The 17,034-nt window shown below is 40.4% G+C and overlaps 1 protein-coding gene across 6 annotated transcripts in view; it reads left to right on the plus strand.

Annotated features, from left to right (window-relative positions):
* Nucleotides 1–17,034, plus strand: part of LOC102312240 (FERM, ARHGEF and pleckstrin domain-containing protein 1) — a 67,322-nt gene that overhangs the window by 41,802 nt on the left and 8,486 nt on the right. For 4 of the 6 annotated variants that reach the window (XM_042221448.1, XM_042221445.1, XM_005937346.3 and 1 more), the window contains 9 exons: nt 1,860–2,007; nt 2,647–2,742; nt 2,832–2,998; nt 3,100–3,168; nt 3,299–3,374; nt 4,913–5,123; nt 11,699–11,907; nt 13,496–13,585; nt 15,286–15,419. In XM_042221448.1, the coding sequence (XP_042077382.1) occupies nt 1,860–2,007; nt 2,647–2,742; nt 2,832–2,998; nt 3,100–3,168; nt 3,299–3,374; nt 4,913–5,123; nt 11,699–11,907; nt 13,496–13,585; nt 15,286–15,419 (1,200 nt within the window). The remainder of the gene's footprint in view (nt 1–1,859; nt 2,008–2,646; nt 2,743–2,831; nt 2,999–3,099; nt 3,169–3,298; nt 3,375–4,912; nt 5,124–11,698; nt 11,908–13,495; nt 13,586–15,285; nt 15,420–17,034) is intronic. The other 2 variants (XM_042221447.1, XM_042221446.1) reach the window with 2 other exon arrangements.

A 17,034-nucleotide genomic window follows, 5' to 3' on the forward strand; every position in this document is an offset into this window, starting at 1 on the left:
GAAGTGGTTATCAGATGGATAAGCAGATAACACAGGGGTTCGTCATTTAAGCCGGTCACATTAAAGTGCATTGGCAGCATTTGACAAATTGCAAGCATGCGTCTGAGAGCAACCTAAGTTAAATACAATTTTAAAAAGCAAATTCAACCATATGTGTATAGACTGCACGCTAATTTGATATAGTGTCTATTACTACAAATCATGGCCTGTTTCAGGATCGGATATTAACACACTATTAGTATTAGACACTAAAATTATTGTAAGTTGTAATTAAATAAAGTTGCATCAGGAAAACACAAACACATGGAAAAACCTTAGACCCTCCTACTGTCCTTTCACAGCTCTGAGAGATTTTCCAGGAAGTGATGCTGTTTTCCAGAGAATTGATTAGTCAGTAGGCAGTGATGTCATGCCTGATGAGCTCTTATCTGGAACATAACCTGTTTCTGAGCCGGTTAATTTTCAGGTTTGCCTTTAGGTCATCTAAAAAACAATCAAGTCTCCTTATGAATCAATTATTTTACTAGAAGATCAAACTACTTGAGTTACAAAATTCTGGTAAATAATGGTTATCATGATCCTTAATGTTTCTTCCTCTCTTCACATTTCCCTTTCCCACCGGATCATGATTGACTTCCAACATAGCTGCATTATCTGAAATTAATATAAAGGATTTAAAATCTGATCAGCTTTGGTGGATTAAGTGAACACAGTTCTGTGTATACATGATTCATGGGGGGAGGAAGCCTTTAGTAATCACAAACATAAACTCCACCAGTTTCACAGTATGTTAGCATGAATGTCAAGAGGTTATTAACAATTCAGGTCATTCTAACAGTACCAAAGCAGCACTGTTTACCTGCAAACAGCAAGATTATCCTTGCTTAGAAAACAATACTGAGCTGAGGTACAGATCAGTTTCTAGGTGGCAAGCTCAGAGGTGTCAGGAGAGATATGTTTGTCATATATAAACACACACCAAGCTCGCATAATTCCAGTCTGCAATGCAAAGATATTTATCTGTTTATTCAAATATACACCCCCCAAACACACACCCATAAGTCTCCCTCCTGCAGAGAGGTTTATCTTCTAACCACAACAGCCAGCACACACTCACATTCACACACTTCTAAATCTCTCCCCTGCAGAGCTGGCTATCTGCAAACATACCACTTCGCACTCCTACTGTGCCCCTGGGACCACACACACACACACACACAGACACACACACATCATGTATTTCATTTCCATGCTGCTGGCAGCAAATAAATAAATGAGATTCTTTTCTGGACATGCATAACCCTCCCTTAACCACCAATAATGTATGAAGCGCCTTGAGGCGACTTTTGTTGTGATTTGGCGCTATATAAATAAAATTGAATTGAATTGAATAAGAGCTGAAAAACAAACTTGTTGATCATCAGACACCGTGCATCGCACACCCGTTCTCCCCTCACCCTCCTCTCCGCCTTGCCTCCCTTCAATCCTTCACCCTCCCCTTAGCCGACACAGGAAGGAAATGGCCAATTCAGCCGCTTATACAGGAAACGGGAAGCTATTTTCAGATTTTGTGAGGAAACAAACTTTGTGTGGCTTTTTTGGCTGATTTCTTCCTCCCCGCTGTGGGTGCCGCAGTGTATTTTAAGGCTGACCCATGTTTTTAAATTCTCAGTATACCCAGAATAGATGCTTGTTTAGCCCCTGAGATGCACAGTTTAAGCTGTGACTCATTACCTCTTGGTTAGAGGAATTGATTTTCTTACACACTGAGAGCAAGTCTAGAACACTAACTAAGATGAATGGCTTAAATGAGCTGCTGATTGATCGCTGATAGTTTGATGCATCTCTCTTCTCCACAGCGGGCAGACGCCGGCAGAGTCGGACTATCAGCTGCTTGAAATCGCACGGCGGTTAGAGATGTATGGTGTTCGCTTACACCCAGCGAAGGACCGCGAGGGTACTAAACTCAGCCTGGCTGTAGCAAACAGTGGAGTACTGGTTTTCCAGGTAAAATCTTCAATAAGTAGGGGCCATAAAAGGTTTTTGGGGCTTGGGTGGGGCAGTTGGCTAAAAATTGATATTTTCTAGGTGAACACCAACGGTTTTTCGACACACATTAACAAGGCTGACAAATATGTTTTGTATGAGTTGTAAATGCTTTAGATATTTTATAGAAGAAAGAAGGAAGGGAGTCTTAGTCTTAGTATCATAGTATCCTCAACTCAAGGTGGAAGGTTTTCTCCACTGACAACACCGAGATATTTGGCACAGCAATTAACAGATGGTTGCTGCTGCTTGGCTGCAGTTCAGGCAGTTTTTTTAATGGTGCTCTGACCTGACACTCTCAAACATAACACACAAAACATGCCATAGAACAGTGGATGCACTCTCTTTTGACCAGGCTGACCCCAATTAAGTCCAGTCTGCGCTGTTTCACTGCCCTGATTTTTTTTCTGCCACATCTTCAAAGAGTGCTGAGATCTTTTAAAATTTAGCTGATATGACAAATCGATTAATTGGTTCCTGACGTTTTGTGGTAAGCCTCCACCCAATTCATCTGGTAAGGAATGTACCGCCTGGTAGTTTTGGGTTTGTTTTCGATTTTGCTTGTGCTGTCTTAACTGATTCTGATTTTTCTGTATTCAGGGGAACACAAAAATTAACTCTTTCAACTGGTCCAAGATCCGTAAACTCAGCTTCAAACGTAAAAGGTTCCTAATCAAGCTTAGAGCCGACCCCACTGTAAGTTCATACGACGTTTCCTTTCTTTTCTTGCCTCGCCTTTTCTCTTTCTGCTTTCTGTGCTTATATTTGTTGCTGTATCCTCCCAGCAGAATGCCCACCATGACACGCTGGAGTTTGCCATGGCCAGCAGGGACTGCTGTAAGGTTTTCTGGAAGATCTGTGTCGAGTACCATGCCTTCTTCAGACTCTTTGAGGAGCCCAAACCAAAACCCAAGCCCATCCTCTTCACCCGAGGATCCTCATTCCGGTTCAGGTAAGAAGAGGAAAGAAAAAAGAGACTGAAAGTGAAATCCTCTTTTTAAAATATTTTGGTTTCGTATCAACTGGTCTTCTTTCCGTGTCCTCTACCTGCAGTGGTCGAACCCAGAAGCAAATCATTGATTACGTTAAAGACTCCGAGCCCAAGAAAGTTCCATTTGAAAGGTGTAGTGTTCCTCCTTCGTTTTACCAAGACTGAGCCAAGCTACTGAAGTTAAATGTAATCAAATTTCTCGGTTTGCTGATTAGTCGTATATGGTATAATCTCATCTGTTTCCCTGCTTTTTTTTTTCAGGAAGCACAGTAAGATCCTGTCCAACAGCAGCATATCCCCTCAGTCTGCCTCCACAAAATCACATGTGCCAAAAGAGGTAATGCGAGCTTAAAACATTTCTAGAAACCCATTATTAATGACACCCACAACCATTAGCAGGTTAGTGTTTATGCAAAAAAGCATGAGCCAAAACTGTGCATACAAAACTACACTGCACTGTTATATTGTGCTATTGCATGCACAATATCTCCAGGATGTTTCGTCTGAGATCGGAGGTCAAAATTAGGCACGTATAGTTGAGGCAGTTAGTCTTTGTTGCATTACTTGAAAAACATGTTTGCGTTTTTATATCCATTTCTGGCCTTTGACAAAGTAGTGTATTCTATGCTTGAATTAGTTTTTTTTTTTTTTTTAAAATTTGGCAGTCCTGGTATTTTTACTTTAGTGTAAGATCAGAAACTCTTTGGGAAACCAAGCTGAACAATACCCACATGCTTCCTGTTGGCTAACATTGCTTTACCTGGTAACAAAGCTATTTCCCAAAGCTTAGCTAGCGGGCTAACTTTAGCTTGCTTGGTGTTGGAGTTCTGTTTGTGTTAGGAGCTGGTCGTTACTGATGAGAAAGTAGCAGTATGTTATAAAAAGTATAAAATAACTGCTTACCGTTTTAGTTTAACAATAACTAAAGTAACTAAACCTTGTAACTCTTCAGGAACTGCACAATACTGTCACATAATTAAACTGACAAATATTTTATTTTCTGCCTGGGATGTTGTATCTTTGGCCAAGCTTTTTAATCAGCTGCTTAATGCCCTGCTTTTCCAACACATAACCCCCGCTGTAAAATCCATGGGTGCTTGGAGTTATTGGTTGGCATTACGTTCACACTTCATGCTGCTAGCATATCCTGCTATCTTTGCCTCAATGAGCAATATGAGTTTCTTTTACACTTTCAGCAGGAATAGTTTTCTTGCATATCAAAGTACTGTGTTTTGTGAGAGGTTGTTGAAGTAGCTCCGTATTTAGGTACTAAATCAACATTGGGGGCTGACATTGGCTCTCACTCTTAGACATGCTCAGGCTTGTCTTGTCTGAATTATCCTTCAGTCTATGCCATAACCTGATGGGCACCTCCTGAGAAATCTAACTACATGTCAGGTTAACTCAACCCACAAGTGTTTTGAATTAATCAGTGAGAGAATAACAATCATTGCCTCAGTATAAAGAATAATAGTCATAGCGTAAATGTATGGACTCAGAAATGTCAACTACCAAAATAGTGTGAGGGAAAGTACAGTAGAAAACCAGAGGGAGAAATATGTTTACCTTTACTTGGAACTGCATTAGAAAACGCCGAAACACAACCACACGATAATTAACAAGCTTTTTTTTCTTCTTCTTTTTTTAAAAATCACTCCTCAGCATCTTTGTTTACATCTGGAGCTGTGATTACAAAGCTTGTGTACCCATGCCGTTCCAGGGAGTGAAAATGTGTAACTGAGTGCTTGCTCTAAGGCTGTCCCTGTAATAGAGCCCAAATAAATAACAGTTTTATCCTTTATTATTCCCCCCTTTTAACCTTTCATTCCATCTTCACTCCATGTTCTGTCTTTTCTCCCCTCTTGTTATTTGCAGAGTGCCACGTCGATCCCGTTAGCAGACCAGCCTGACTCAGACAGATTGAGCCATCTGGCTGTACCTAATGGTTCGGAGGAGCCACAGGCGGTCACGCCCCCCACCAATGGTCTTCATGGCCTAACGGCAGCGCCTGGCTCAGACCCGACTCAGCCCCGACAGAACCACCACCTTGCGGGATCAGTACTGGACCAGCAGCTCCTCAACCCAGGTCCATCCTGCAGGGCAAACAAAGGCAGCAGCTCTTCTATTCCTTACATAGACTGCAGCGACATAGACAGTGAATGTGATGTGACAAAGAACAACAGGGCTACCCGGGGTCACAGCAATGCAAATGACAGCAATGAGGATGAGCCTTGTGCTTATAGTAGGCACTTGGGTAGTCCTGGTCGAAATGGGGGGCAAGCTGGGAGGCTGTTTGGGGCTGTTAATGGGTTCTATCACACCAATCACCAAGGGCTGATGCAGCAGGGTATGGTGGGGAAGCAGCAGCAAAGCATGCAGGGTAACAGGAACACTGTAAATCAGTCTCCTGTGTGTAACAAGTTTAATGTGAGTCACGAGCTAACAGATGAGGACGTTTTGACAAATGGGCGTCTCCCGCTCCACAGCACGCTGTTAGATGAGATCTTTCAGGGGCGAGACAAGCGAGGTGCAGTGTTGGGTCGTCCATTAGGAACCGGGACACGCAGTCAGTGCTCCAGCCCGGTGATCAGCAGCTTCCATCACCGCACAAACTCACTCAGTCACTCAGAGATGACAAACGGTCACAGTCAGCCACGTTCAGCTTCGCGGTGGGATGACGGCGGGCATTATTTCAGTAAACGTCCTGGAGCGCTCCCTGTGGAGACTCCCACAGTCCCGCCATCATCCCATCCACAAAACCACTATGGCAGCTACTCCCCGATCGCCTCAAACCGCACTTCGCCAAATCTGGCTAAACCGTACTACAACAACAATAACATGAGGAACCGCTCTGACACTGACCCATTCATTCTCAGCCAGCTGACATCGACACCCATCAACCACCGCAATCGCTCTGGGCTGCACGCCAAAACTCCTGGCTCTGCCCCACTGGAGCGTAGAATGATGATGACCAACGGCAATGACAGGAACCTCCTGGTTCCTGGTCAGCCACGGTCCAATACGGTGCAGCGGATGTTCGGGCATCAGGGAAAGCCCGGCAGCAGCCCGTCTAATAACAAATACAACACTCTAAACCAGCCGGTCCAAATGATCGACGGGTCTACTAGCAGCGGCACAGACACCAGCGACACAGAGTCAGACACGGGCAGCAGTGCGTACAGCCAGCCCTTAATGTACGGCAACCCAGCCGCCGTCAGCTCCATGATTTCAGTTAACTCAAACGGCACATCCCCGCTCTCTCACACCAAGTTCTCTTTCGGGAGTTTGCAGTTGGAGGAGGGTGGCGACGGTGAGGAGGAAGAAGAAGGGTGTTACCGCTTTAATGAGGAAGACGTAGGCGGTCGGGTTTTTAGCTGTTGAGCGAGCATGAGTGGGCAAAAGGAAAAAAACAACGTGTTAATTTAGTGTGTTACAGATAAACAGATGTTTAAAGTCGTCTTTTTCTTCTTAGAGACAGCTTTGTCTTCCTGCTACACTGACGAGCACCGAAATAGAAGGAAAACACTATGGTTGATTGCGATGCTTTTACACATTTTATAATCAATCACGCTTTACGCACAGGGTCTAACATATTTTCTGGAGCGTAAACATAGGACAAGATGTGTGTTTTCTAAAGGCGAATTGAATCTTTAATAACATCTGTTTTTTCTAAACTCCTTTTTTAAAATTACATATGCAGATTTCTTAGTAAGCTGCTAACTGACACTTTTGTGAGCCAGCCAGCTCTTTGTATAAAAAGAAAGGTAAAATATTGAGCATACATTTGGTAAAAGCTTCCTCACAACGTGCCATAACTCAGAAACGTTTATATTCACTGTAGTTGAATGTGCAGAAGGAAATGTTTCATAGAAAGTTAGAGGAAAACCTTGACGTTTTCAAAAAATTCTTGTTCACTTCACACTTTACTTGTTAGCATTTGCCACATTGTTAAGAATTAAGACATTTTTTTCTTATTTGTGGGACATTAAGGTGTAGAAGTGTGTGAAGAGTTTTTTTTCTTATTGGTAGTAAATGTGATACTTGATTGGTCTTTCTAAAAGCTGTCAAGCTCAGCAGATTTTCTGCCTTTCTGTGGCATTATACACCCATTTTGTAGTTATAGTGTAGCTTTTTTCTCTAAATCAGACTGTCTGGTGCAATAGATGGACTTTGAGGTAATAGCTGAAGTTCATAAATGGATTTGATAGGATGCTAGGAGGGGAGACTTCTGTACAGTTGGTCTGATCCCCTTTAACTGTACAGTATATTTGATTTAGTTAGTAGATTGAATTGTACTTGGAGTGTTACACTTTGGGAAAAGTGTGTTTTCTATGTGAGTTACTGGGATCTGCCAGAGGAGGAAAATAGCCGACTGTTGTTGTTCCTGTCTTCTGAGCAATTTTTCATGCATTCAGTTCATTTGTCTGTCTGTCGTGGGTGATCTGCATGGTATTCTGGATATTTGCGGTCATGACTTTTTGTATTTAGACCAATTGAAGTAGTTTTGCATCAATTTTAGGGAAACCCTAATCTTTTATATCTGTGTTTTCTAGCTGAAGCTCCATTTGTCTCTACATTTCAACACTTATGCTACTTCAGCTGGCTGGTGATGGGTTTAGGGGGATTTCTTCAGCCTTTATTTCTTTCTATGGTTATGCTTTCTCTTTCTGTCACGGTTTATATGCACATAATCAGCGGTAATCAAACACACCGACCGCCATCCTCGTCCTGCTTTGCTCGGCTTGGCTCCAGGCATGCACTGCAACCACAAACAGAGGTAACCCTGTTATCTTTCACCTCTCTGGATGCTGTTTTCTGCTGGTGAAGGCTTCCCATCTCCATCTCTGTCATTGGCTGCTCCACTACAGCACGCTGAATTGGATCAAACTGAAGTGAATTAAAGTGTGGGCTTCTCTTGAGACATGCAGGAAATGTTTGAATGTCCCATAAACTAAATCAGTACAAAAATAAGCCAACCTGTTGAGTATCAGTTGAAATTACTTTAAAGATCAACACAAGGAGCTTTTGTTTAGATGTCATGTGTCAGCACTGTCATCCAGATAGACTGAGTAAGCAAAAATTGCATTAAATGGTATTAAGTCAGTGTCTTAGCTTGCTCATTCTCATTCTGGTTTGGTTCTTCTTGCATATTACAGTCTTTTTGCACCTAAATTGTAGCACAACAAACGCAAACACAAACAGTACTTTGGTAGATTCAGTTTTAGGAAGCTGAACTGTTTTGCTGATATCGGGGGTTCAAGTTACAAGGTGGCTTAATTTGGACTGAATGTCGTCAAGATTTTATCAGTTTCCAAGGTTGAATGACCTTTTGTTTCCTGCTGCCTCTACCTGAATCAAATGTTCATGATTCACTCTTTGTAAATGTTTGTTTTTAAGCATGTTCTTGCTTCTTTTTTTTGTTGTTATTTCAAGGGGTTGAAAAAAAGTCTTTCAGCACTGTTTTCTCACCATTTCACTTTCTGTACTGTAAATGCATGTTAACCAGGTGAAGGATGTTGCTGCTCTCTGTCACTCAACTCTGTTTTTGCTCCCTCTGTCACGCTGTGTTTCTGTCACGGGGCTTAAACTGGATCCAGATGTGTGAGGGTGCAGTTTAACACAATCCTAACAACAACCCTATAGCTTTGCAGGCTTCTAGACTCAGATACTTCTTACTGCAGTTTATAGCCCTTTTTTGTTGTTGTTATTGTTGTTGTTGTTGTTGCTCCTTGCTCATGATTTCTCAACTGCACTGTTTTGTTTTTAAATATTTAGAAACCATTCGTACCCATTGCGGTTTCCTCACCAAGCATGAGGACAAAACAAGGCTGACTCAACTCCAGTGCTCTTTTAACGGAGACTGAGAGGGCGAAGGTAGACAGACACAAGTAACGTTCAGCTTAAAGCATAATGCAAGTGCAAAAATAAAGATATCTTTGAGAGATATTGGCATTTTATTTTTTAAGGTATGAAAGTCAGAGTATTGTGAGAAGTTATTCACATGCATACACTGGAATACTGGGGTTGAGTCCAGCTTGTCTTTAGTCTCGCTGCCTGTCAACAAGTAGCACTTGAAGCCAGTCACTTCCACTGAAGCTTGTTTTTGTAGTTTTAATATAAAGTAGATGCAGTAAAAGACTGATTGATTGATATTTTGTTTATTTATGGAATTAATTGCAGCCAAATTTGGTTAATTTGACTGATTAATTTAAAATGAAAGGTAAACTACCTTGTAGCTTTTTTTGGCGATTATATATACATATATGTATGTATGTGTGAATGTGTGTGTGAATGGGTGGATGACTGGATATGTAAAGCGCTTTGGGGTCCTTAGGGACTAGTAAAATACAGGCCATTTACCATTTATATACACACTGTGATGATATCAGGTTGCATCACGAAATAGTTTGAAACTTTTGGAAATATTTGATGTCTTTCTGAAAGCTAAAGATTTATATATGTTGAAAATATGAAGCTACAGCCAGTGGCAAGTTAGCTTAGCTTAGCAAAAAACATACCCCATATGTCTGTCTAAAAGTGACAAAGTCCACTTGTTAGCAACTGTAAAGTTTAGAAAATAACTTGACAGGTTGCGGTTTTGTAGGGATTTTCTCACTTGTTGCTAACTAAGCTAAGCTAACTTAAGCTGAGTTCATATTTATAGACATAAGAGGTTTCAGTCTTCTTATTTAAGTCTGAGCAAGAAAGCAACCATATTTTCAAAGTGTTTCTTAAATTTAGATTATTAAAATGGTAAACAAGGGTACTGCTGCGTCACTTGATCCTTTAATCTTTTTCTTTTTACATGATTTTTTTAAAAGGTGTAAACCACTTGTTTGCTGTTCTTTTAAAGTTAAAGTGGAGACCTTGGTGGCAGTTGGGGTTTGCATGTTTTCTATTTATTTGTTCATTTTAATGACTGTAGCATGCTTTGAAATTATAAATACTGAACATGCATCCATTCTAGTCAAAGATCTGCATAAGCATCTTTACAAATTAACATGCTGATTTTGAATGGACTAAAGCTGCATTGACTCACTGTTTTTTCTGTCTCTGCTGTAACACTTTGTATTCCTCCACACCTGTCCTTTTTTTTTTTTCTTTTTTCATCACTAAGCACCTTCTGAATCCTTTTTTTGGTGACTTCTCTGAGGCCCCCTTCCCCCATTTTCCCTTTAATCTCTCTTTTTAACACTGTAACTGATTATGTGAACTAGTGTCAATAAACAAAAAAATGATGACGTTTGTCAGAAGAAAAGGGACTTGGGAATTTCTTTAGAACAAACAGGTGCTGAACTGCCGTGCCCCTCACACACCCACCTATATACCCTCCGCCTGCTCGTCACGTGGATCCCACCAGTGTTTTGTGTTGTGGTAGTTAGTCTGTAGCGTAGCCTGTTTGTCTTTTTCAGTGTTGTACTTGATTCCACTCCGTTTATTGTTTTGTAGCTTCAGTTCGTTTTTTTGTGGTAGTTTCTTAGTGGTCTTCTGTATGGCTGTCAGTGTTGTTATAGCATCCCCCCCACACACAGACTTGCACTCATTGGTTGCTATGGTTTTATCCATGATTCAGTTTGGTGTATAGAAGTGGACTCTGTGGAAACTTTGCACCTGGGCAAGTATACAGTTACGACTTAGTACCATGTAGTTACCATGTAGTTAACATCTGTAGTGTTTCTCACATTAGTGAGAAGTAGACTTATCTTTTTACCCTTTCCATCATTTTCATAAAGGGCTGCCAGAAGCAGATTTAAACTACTCAGAGCAGATGCCTGTTATACGACAGCTCCATTTAAGGCATCATCAAAACTTTTTAGTAAAAAGTTAAAGTGGCTAACTTTTACTGCTTCCAGCATCTCAAAGTGTAGGTGATCTTTTTTTAAATCATAAATGGTTGTAAATTTAATGGCACTGATCAGTCTTGTACTGTCCTTCTGGTGTTTATGTAGGCAAATTGAAGCAAAAGATAGCTTGCTGATGAACTATGAAATATGCAGAAATGTTCAAAGCCCTCCACTATGCACACCATCATTCTTCCCCTTAATTTGCCTATGTAATGCCTTGATATAACCTTTATTAATGGTTGGCTCTTTACTAACAGTCTGTTTTTCTTCTCTCCATCCCTTCTAGCTATGCTTTAATCATATTCACATTCATATAAGTGAATGCAAATAGAATAGAGTCAGTGGACAGTAGCATTTGGTCAAGTGGCATTTGGTCCTAAAGTATGATCTAAATGAGAGGTGCTCATTTAGACCATACTTTAGAACTGATTGTGTAGAATTATCCAGTGTTGAAATTCATTGCCAATCATCTTGTTTTATGTTTAATTGAGTTATTTGGAGACAATATTATTGAACAATTCTTCTTCTTCTTGTTAAATATGTTTTTAGGTGCACAGTGCAGTGAGCCTGGAAACCTTTTGCTTCACTGCTGTGTCTGGCAGAATAAATAATTCTGTCATGATTAAATGTTCTATTAAATGATAAGAAATACAAATACAAGTTGGCAGTGCATTTCATTGTAGAAGCTGAATTTCTCTTTGTATCAAATTTAACACTGTCCCTTATCTTCTCTTGTCATCTTCTCTTACTCTTTGTTCTATTCCTAACCTCCGCTTCTCCCCCCTTTCTATATTCTTCTTTTCTTCTCGCCCCTCAGGAAGTCCGGGTTCAGAGAAGTCTTCGTTGGGAGGTCCTCATGTAGCAGTTAATGGGAACGGCTCTGTGAATGGGCAGAGAATGGGAAGGACTGGGGTCCTGGGTGCTGAACAGAGTGCTGAAATCCAGCCGTTATCCCCACTTACCAGCCCGCTGCTTACCGAAGCGGGATATGTTCGCAACGATGAGGAAGACGAGGCGAGGAGGAAGGTGGGTATACAGAGAGTAAGAAGGTGGATGGGGAAATTTCTTGTAGTCACTGAATTGGCCCCCAGAAGGACTTCAAAGGAATTTAGTCTGGACTAAGAAGTTGTGAACACCCAAGTCTTTCAGTACTTGGAAAAAACAATGCTGTGACTCAGACAAATGTGCAAAGCCTTTAGTCACTCCTCTTTTCTTTATATTTTGATTCAAGCAGCCAGAGATTCTTGTAATTTTTGTAAGTGCGCTTGAGCAACAGTTTTCCAGGCTTTCTTAAGTCCTTTCAAAAGTCTTGGTGACTTTTTCACTCATTTCAATCCAGTTCTTTCGCCTGACCATTTTCATAGGAATGATTTGTTTGTTAACACTGACCTATGAATCACTGAAGCATTAATATGGTCAAATCAAGTTATGACCCTGTGTTGTGTTTACACAAAACAGACAGGAAAAAAAACATGAAGTAACAAAGAACTTGTTTTGTTGGTACAGCCTGTCACAAAAACGCATAACTTGCTTTTATTTCTTGCATATACACATGGAGATATGAGGAAACTGGACAAGTAGTGGACAAAATAAGAAGTGGCATACCTGAAAAAAACAAAACAAGACCTTGTTGCAGATGAACTATATCTGAAAGTCTTGTCCTTAAGAAACAGGAAAACTAAAGCAAAGACCTGACTCAGGACCTGAGAGATGCATCTGGACCCAAAGGTCGATTCATCAACTGTTCACTGAAACCTCATCAGAAATGGTCTCAGTGAAAGACTGGCTGTCAAGAAGCCAATCTTAAGGAAAGAAAGGGGTGGGGGTAGGAGTGCTGAGGTATTCCACATTACAGAAGAACTGGAATGAAAAACAGTGACATCAGGTCTGAAGGAGTGACAAATCCAAATGTGAAAGTTTTCATTCAAATCATTGTCGGTATGTATGGAGGAGGTCATTAGTGTGCTGTGAGTGTCCACAGCAGGGGTCTCAAACTTAAATGAGCTGTGGGCCACTGCTGGCACTGGAGGGCCGCTTCAGTGTTCAAGTAATACAAATATTGTATAACAATACAAAACTGCAAATTTGTTTTCTCACTCTTAACTAACAGAAGTCTTTCATTGAACTACCAAATAAACAAATTGGTTCTCTCTTTCTGACCAGACATGTGGCAGCACTTCCGCTATAATTTTGTTTATATTAAAAAAAAAATGCAGACGTAAGTGTACACATTAGTTTTTGACTGCTAGTGAAAAATGTTTCACTAGCAGCATTTTTTTTTGGCTTTTTAAAGAACTTATTTTAACATTGGACTCAACAACAAACAAATCCTCCCTAACAAAAAAGTAACTTCAAGGGCCAAATAAATGAATCAATGCAGCTATTCCCAATTTTTCTAGCAAAATGCAAAGAAATAAGGTTGGCTGAAGACCTTTGCACGTTACTGTAATTTGGTGAGACAAAGAAATTATTAATTGGGGGAATTCATCCAAATTAATAACAAGAACTGAACTGCTGGTCTTTCGCAACATAAAATGTGCAGACTTCTTTCTGTAGAAGATGAGATAAAAATATATATAAACAGATTGATTTGCTTCTTTTTGTTTCTGTCTAGAAGTTTCCCACAGACAAGGCTTACTTTATAGCCAAGGAACTATTGACCACAGAGCGGACCTACCTCAATGACCTGCAGGTTATCACAGAGGTAAAGATAGTGGTGCCTCTTTGTCTCCATGTATTGTCCAGTCTCTTGTGTCCAATCTGTTATCTCTTCCCTTCACACTGTGAGGCCATTACCATCTGGATTAGACTGAAAGTGGCAGGACCAAGAGCCAGTGTGGTCCAAAAGCATACCGTGAGCCAAGGCTGGTTTCTTTAGAGCCTTAGTACCGGAATAATGAGTCAAAACTGTTGGTTTAGAAGTCTAATTTTGGGACAGTGTACCAACATTAATCTTTTTAAAAGCTCATGTGCTGGAACAGTGAGTCAGGGTTGGTTTGCACCGCACAACGTGCTGAATTCGAGATGCAAGCATTGGTGTTTTTTACAGCTATATATTAGAAAAAGAGGCCCCAAAGGGAAAGTAAAGGCTCAAGTCTGAACCAAACTCACAAATCTTACAGTGTTTGTTCTCAGTAATGCAACATTAATATTACATTAGTTCCAGCACACAGTTCCAGTCTTACTTCTCTTTTTTTATTCACATCCCAGAAAAAGGCTTTTATGTGCTTTTAGTTTGGCCCCCGACTGAAGGCTGAAGTTTATGAGCACTTTTCTCATGCAGGACAGAGATGAAAATGCATTCAGTGCAGTGCATATGCTACAACTCTCTTCCTTGTAAGTGAGCAGACTTGTATCTTTTTGCTGTTACATAGCTTGGACAGACTAATTAGCTTCAGGCTCTTTTAGTTTACAAGTAAAACCGCTGAAGTCAACACAGAAAAAAAACCCACTCTGCATTTATAAGAACAGCGTCTGGGATGAAAGTGCAGCTTAATGTGGGTCAGACTCAGTCTTTGCTTTCATATGACTCACTTTTACTGTCTGTCGCAACTGCTTTCGAAAAAAAGAAAAGAAAAAGGAAATGTGATAGGCGGGGTTATGATGAGTAAAGACCACCAATGCAGAAACACAGGTTCAGCACCTGCTTGCTAAAGACCTGTCTCCTTAATACTGAGACACTGACGGTGACCTCTGACCTCGCTGTGGAGTAGAAAACGCCTCTGTTCCTACTTTTTCCTTTCTCAGCTGTTTTTCTTCACATTAGTAGTTTCCAGCCTCTTTGATGTGGAAAGAAGGCATGCGCGGGTGCTTTTTTTAAAACCTCTTAAACATTTTCCTTTGCTGGTACAGCTCACGCCTGGGATCCCACACCCACCCATCTTTTTCTCTTCTTTTTTCTTTTTTAAATCTCGTGTCACTCATGCTCTTTCCGGGCGAGTCCGTCTGTGAAACTGCTGGACTGCCGCCTGTCTGCTCGAGCTCTCAGATCCTGTGTGATTTACTACAGCGGGGAATATAACACCTCTGTGTCAGGGGTCGTGGTGCGCTCACACGGGGCCCTGAGCACATTTATGTGTGTCTGATGGATTTCTGTTATCATGTCCAATCCCTCATCCTGGATCCTACCAGTAATGTGTGGGACCTCATACTGGATGTGTCCCTTCCAATCTCTGCCAGTAATCTGGGGGAGTTGTGGATGAGTAGGAGTTACATTCTCATTATTTTTATTCCTTCTGAATGTTTTGTTCACTTACTTGTGAGGTGCAGAAAAGGCACTCATTATGTGCCGAAGTATCCGATATGGAAATACAATTTAAAAAATATATGTATATAGTAAAAGATAAAATGTGATCTGCATTTTCTTCTTTTTCCACATGTCCACATTGTTTGTCAATTTTCTAGTCCTTCCACAGCGCTGTGGGGAAAGACGAGGCTTTCCCAGACTCTGTTAAGAGCCTGATCTCTGCCAACTACGATCCAGTGTACAAGTTTCATCAGGGATTCCTCAAAGAGACAGAGCAGCGGCTGGCGCAGTGGTCAGTGTCCATCTGTTTCCATTCAGAAAAGTTTTTTTTGTTTTTCAGAAATTTACAGATGAGGTTTAAAATTATTTATTTTTACTGTATGTTTATTATGTTTAAAAAAGGGCTTGAATTAAAGTTGTATTTGTTTTTTTCATTTTCAGCTCTATAATTTTATTCAGCCTACTCTGGAAAAGTAGCTTTGCATGATCCACGGTTCAAAATAATCTGTATTTATCTTAACCTGGGGCTGGCTCTGACTGAAAGAAGGTGTTTTAACTCCTCTCCCCCTACTTTCATATGATTGGCTGCCCCTCTTTGACTGAACAGAGGAGGTGGGTGGGGCTTCTGTGCTCACAGACAACGCATCCACACTGGAACTGATTCGCAGTGATGTGGTGACCACAGAAAGCAAATGAGTTTCTATTATTTCAGATGACTACATGTTTAATAACCGCTGGTGACGGGAAGCAGGCGAGACCCGAAACTAACTTTGTCAACTTCTACATGACTGACTGAAGCCACTACCAATCAGAGTGAAGAAGACTATTAAAAATGACATATGAATCTTATCGTAAAGGCAATCAGAGCCTGCAATGTCATCAAGCAACTGGCCTTCAGCTTCAAAATGATGCAAAACAAGCGAACCATCTCCGGTGTGAACACAGCTTCAGTCTTGGCTCTGTATGATATCATCTACATCCAAGAGTGGAAAAGGCTGTCTCAAACAGAGCATTGGTCTCATAGGGTTTAGTAATCCTTATTTAAACAACAGTATGTATACAACATTATATAAGGTAAAGAATAATAGGCCCCATTTTTAACAGAGGAAAAAGAATAAAATAGAAAAATGTTACAAACTAAAAATGGTCACAAATTAATTCCTTCCTATTTTTATGTTTAATTCAAATGTGTAGAACATTTTCCACAGTGCAATTAAGCAGGATTAGTGCATGTAATCAAAACAAGTCCAAAAAAATGGGAAGCATTTTAACACCAGATTAATCTTGGTGCTGATGTAGGATCAGGAAAAATGAATCCCTTCTACTGTAGTTTGTCTCTGTGTGCTACTTTGTTTCCAAGCAGTTCTAGTCATGTTTCATAGTCATATTCAGCCTAGATTTTTTTTTTAGTAACCCAAGGAATTATTTGAACTGATTACATTTTCATTTTCCTTAATCTGAGATGGCTAAATGGCTTTGTTGGAAATTTTTTCCTTCACTTGATATAAGTCAAAGTCAAAGTCAAGTCAAAGTCAACTTTATTTGTCAATTCTGCCACATGTACAGGACATACAGAGAATAGAAATTTCGTTACTCTCAAACCCTAGATGAAATAGCAATGAACATTTAAATATAAGAGAGTGATTAAAAAAATGCAAATAAAATAATTAAAAAGTAAAAATTTAAATAAATACAATACAAATTAACAAGAAAGCTATACAATATACAATATACAGTATTCAGGTAAGGGTAAATGACATTGAGTGTAAACCAGGCAGAGTAGTGCAAATAGGCAAATAGTGCAAATGGAGATTTAGTAATGTACAGTAAGAGATAGTATAACAACAAAGTCTTATGAGGTAGTGGCAGTCCAATGCTCCACAAAGTGACTGGTAACTGGTGCAGGC

This window comes from Haplochromis burtoni, unplaced genomic scaffold, assembly GCF_018398535.1.
Source record: "Haplochromis burtoni strain Fernald_Lab_line unplaced genomic scaffold, NCSU_Asbu1 Contig_67, whole genome shotgun sequence".
NCBI classification, from domain to species: domain Eukaryota; kingdom Metazoa; phylum Chordata; class Actinopteri; order Cichliformes; family Cichlidae; genus Haplochromis; species Haplochromis burtoni.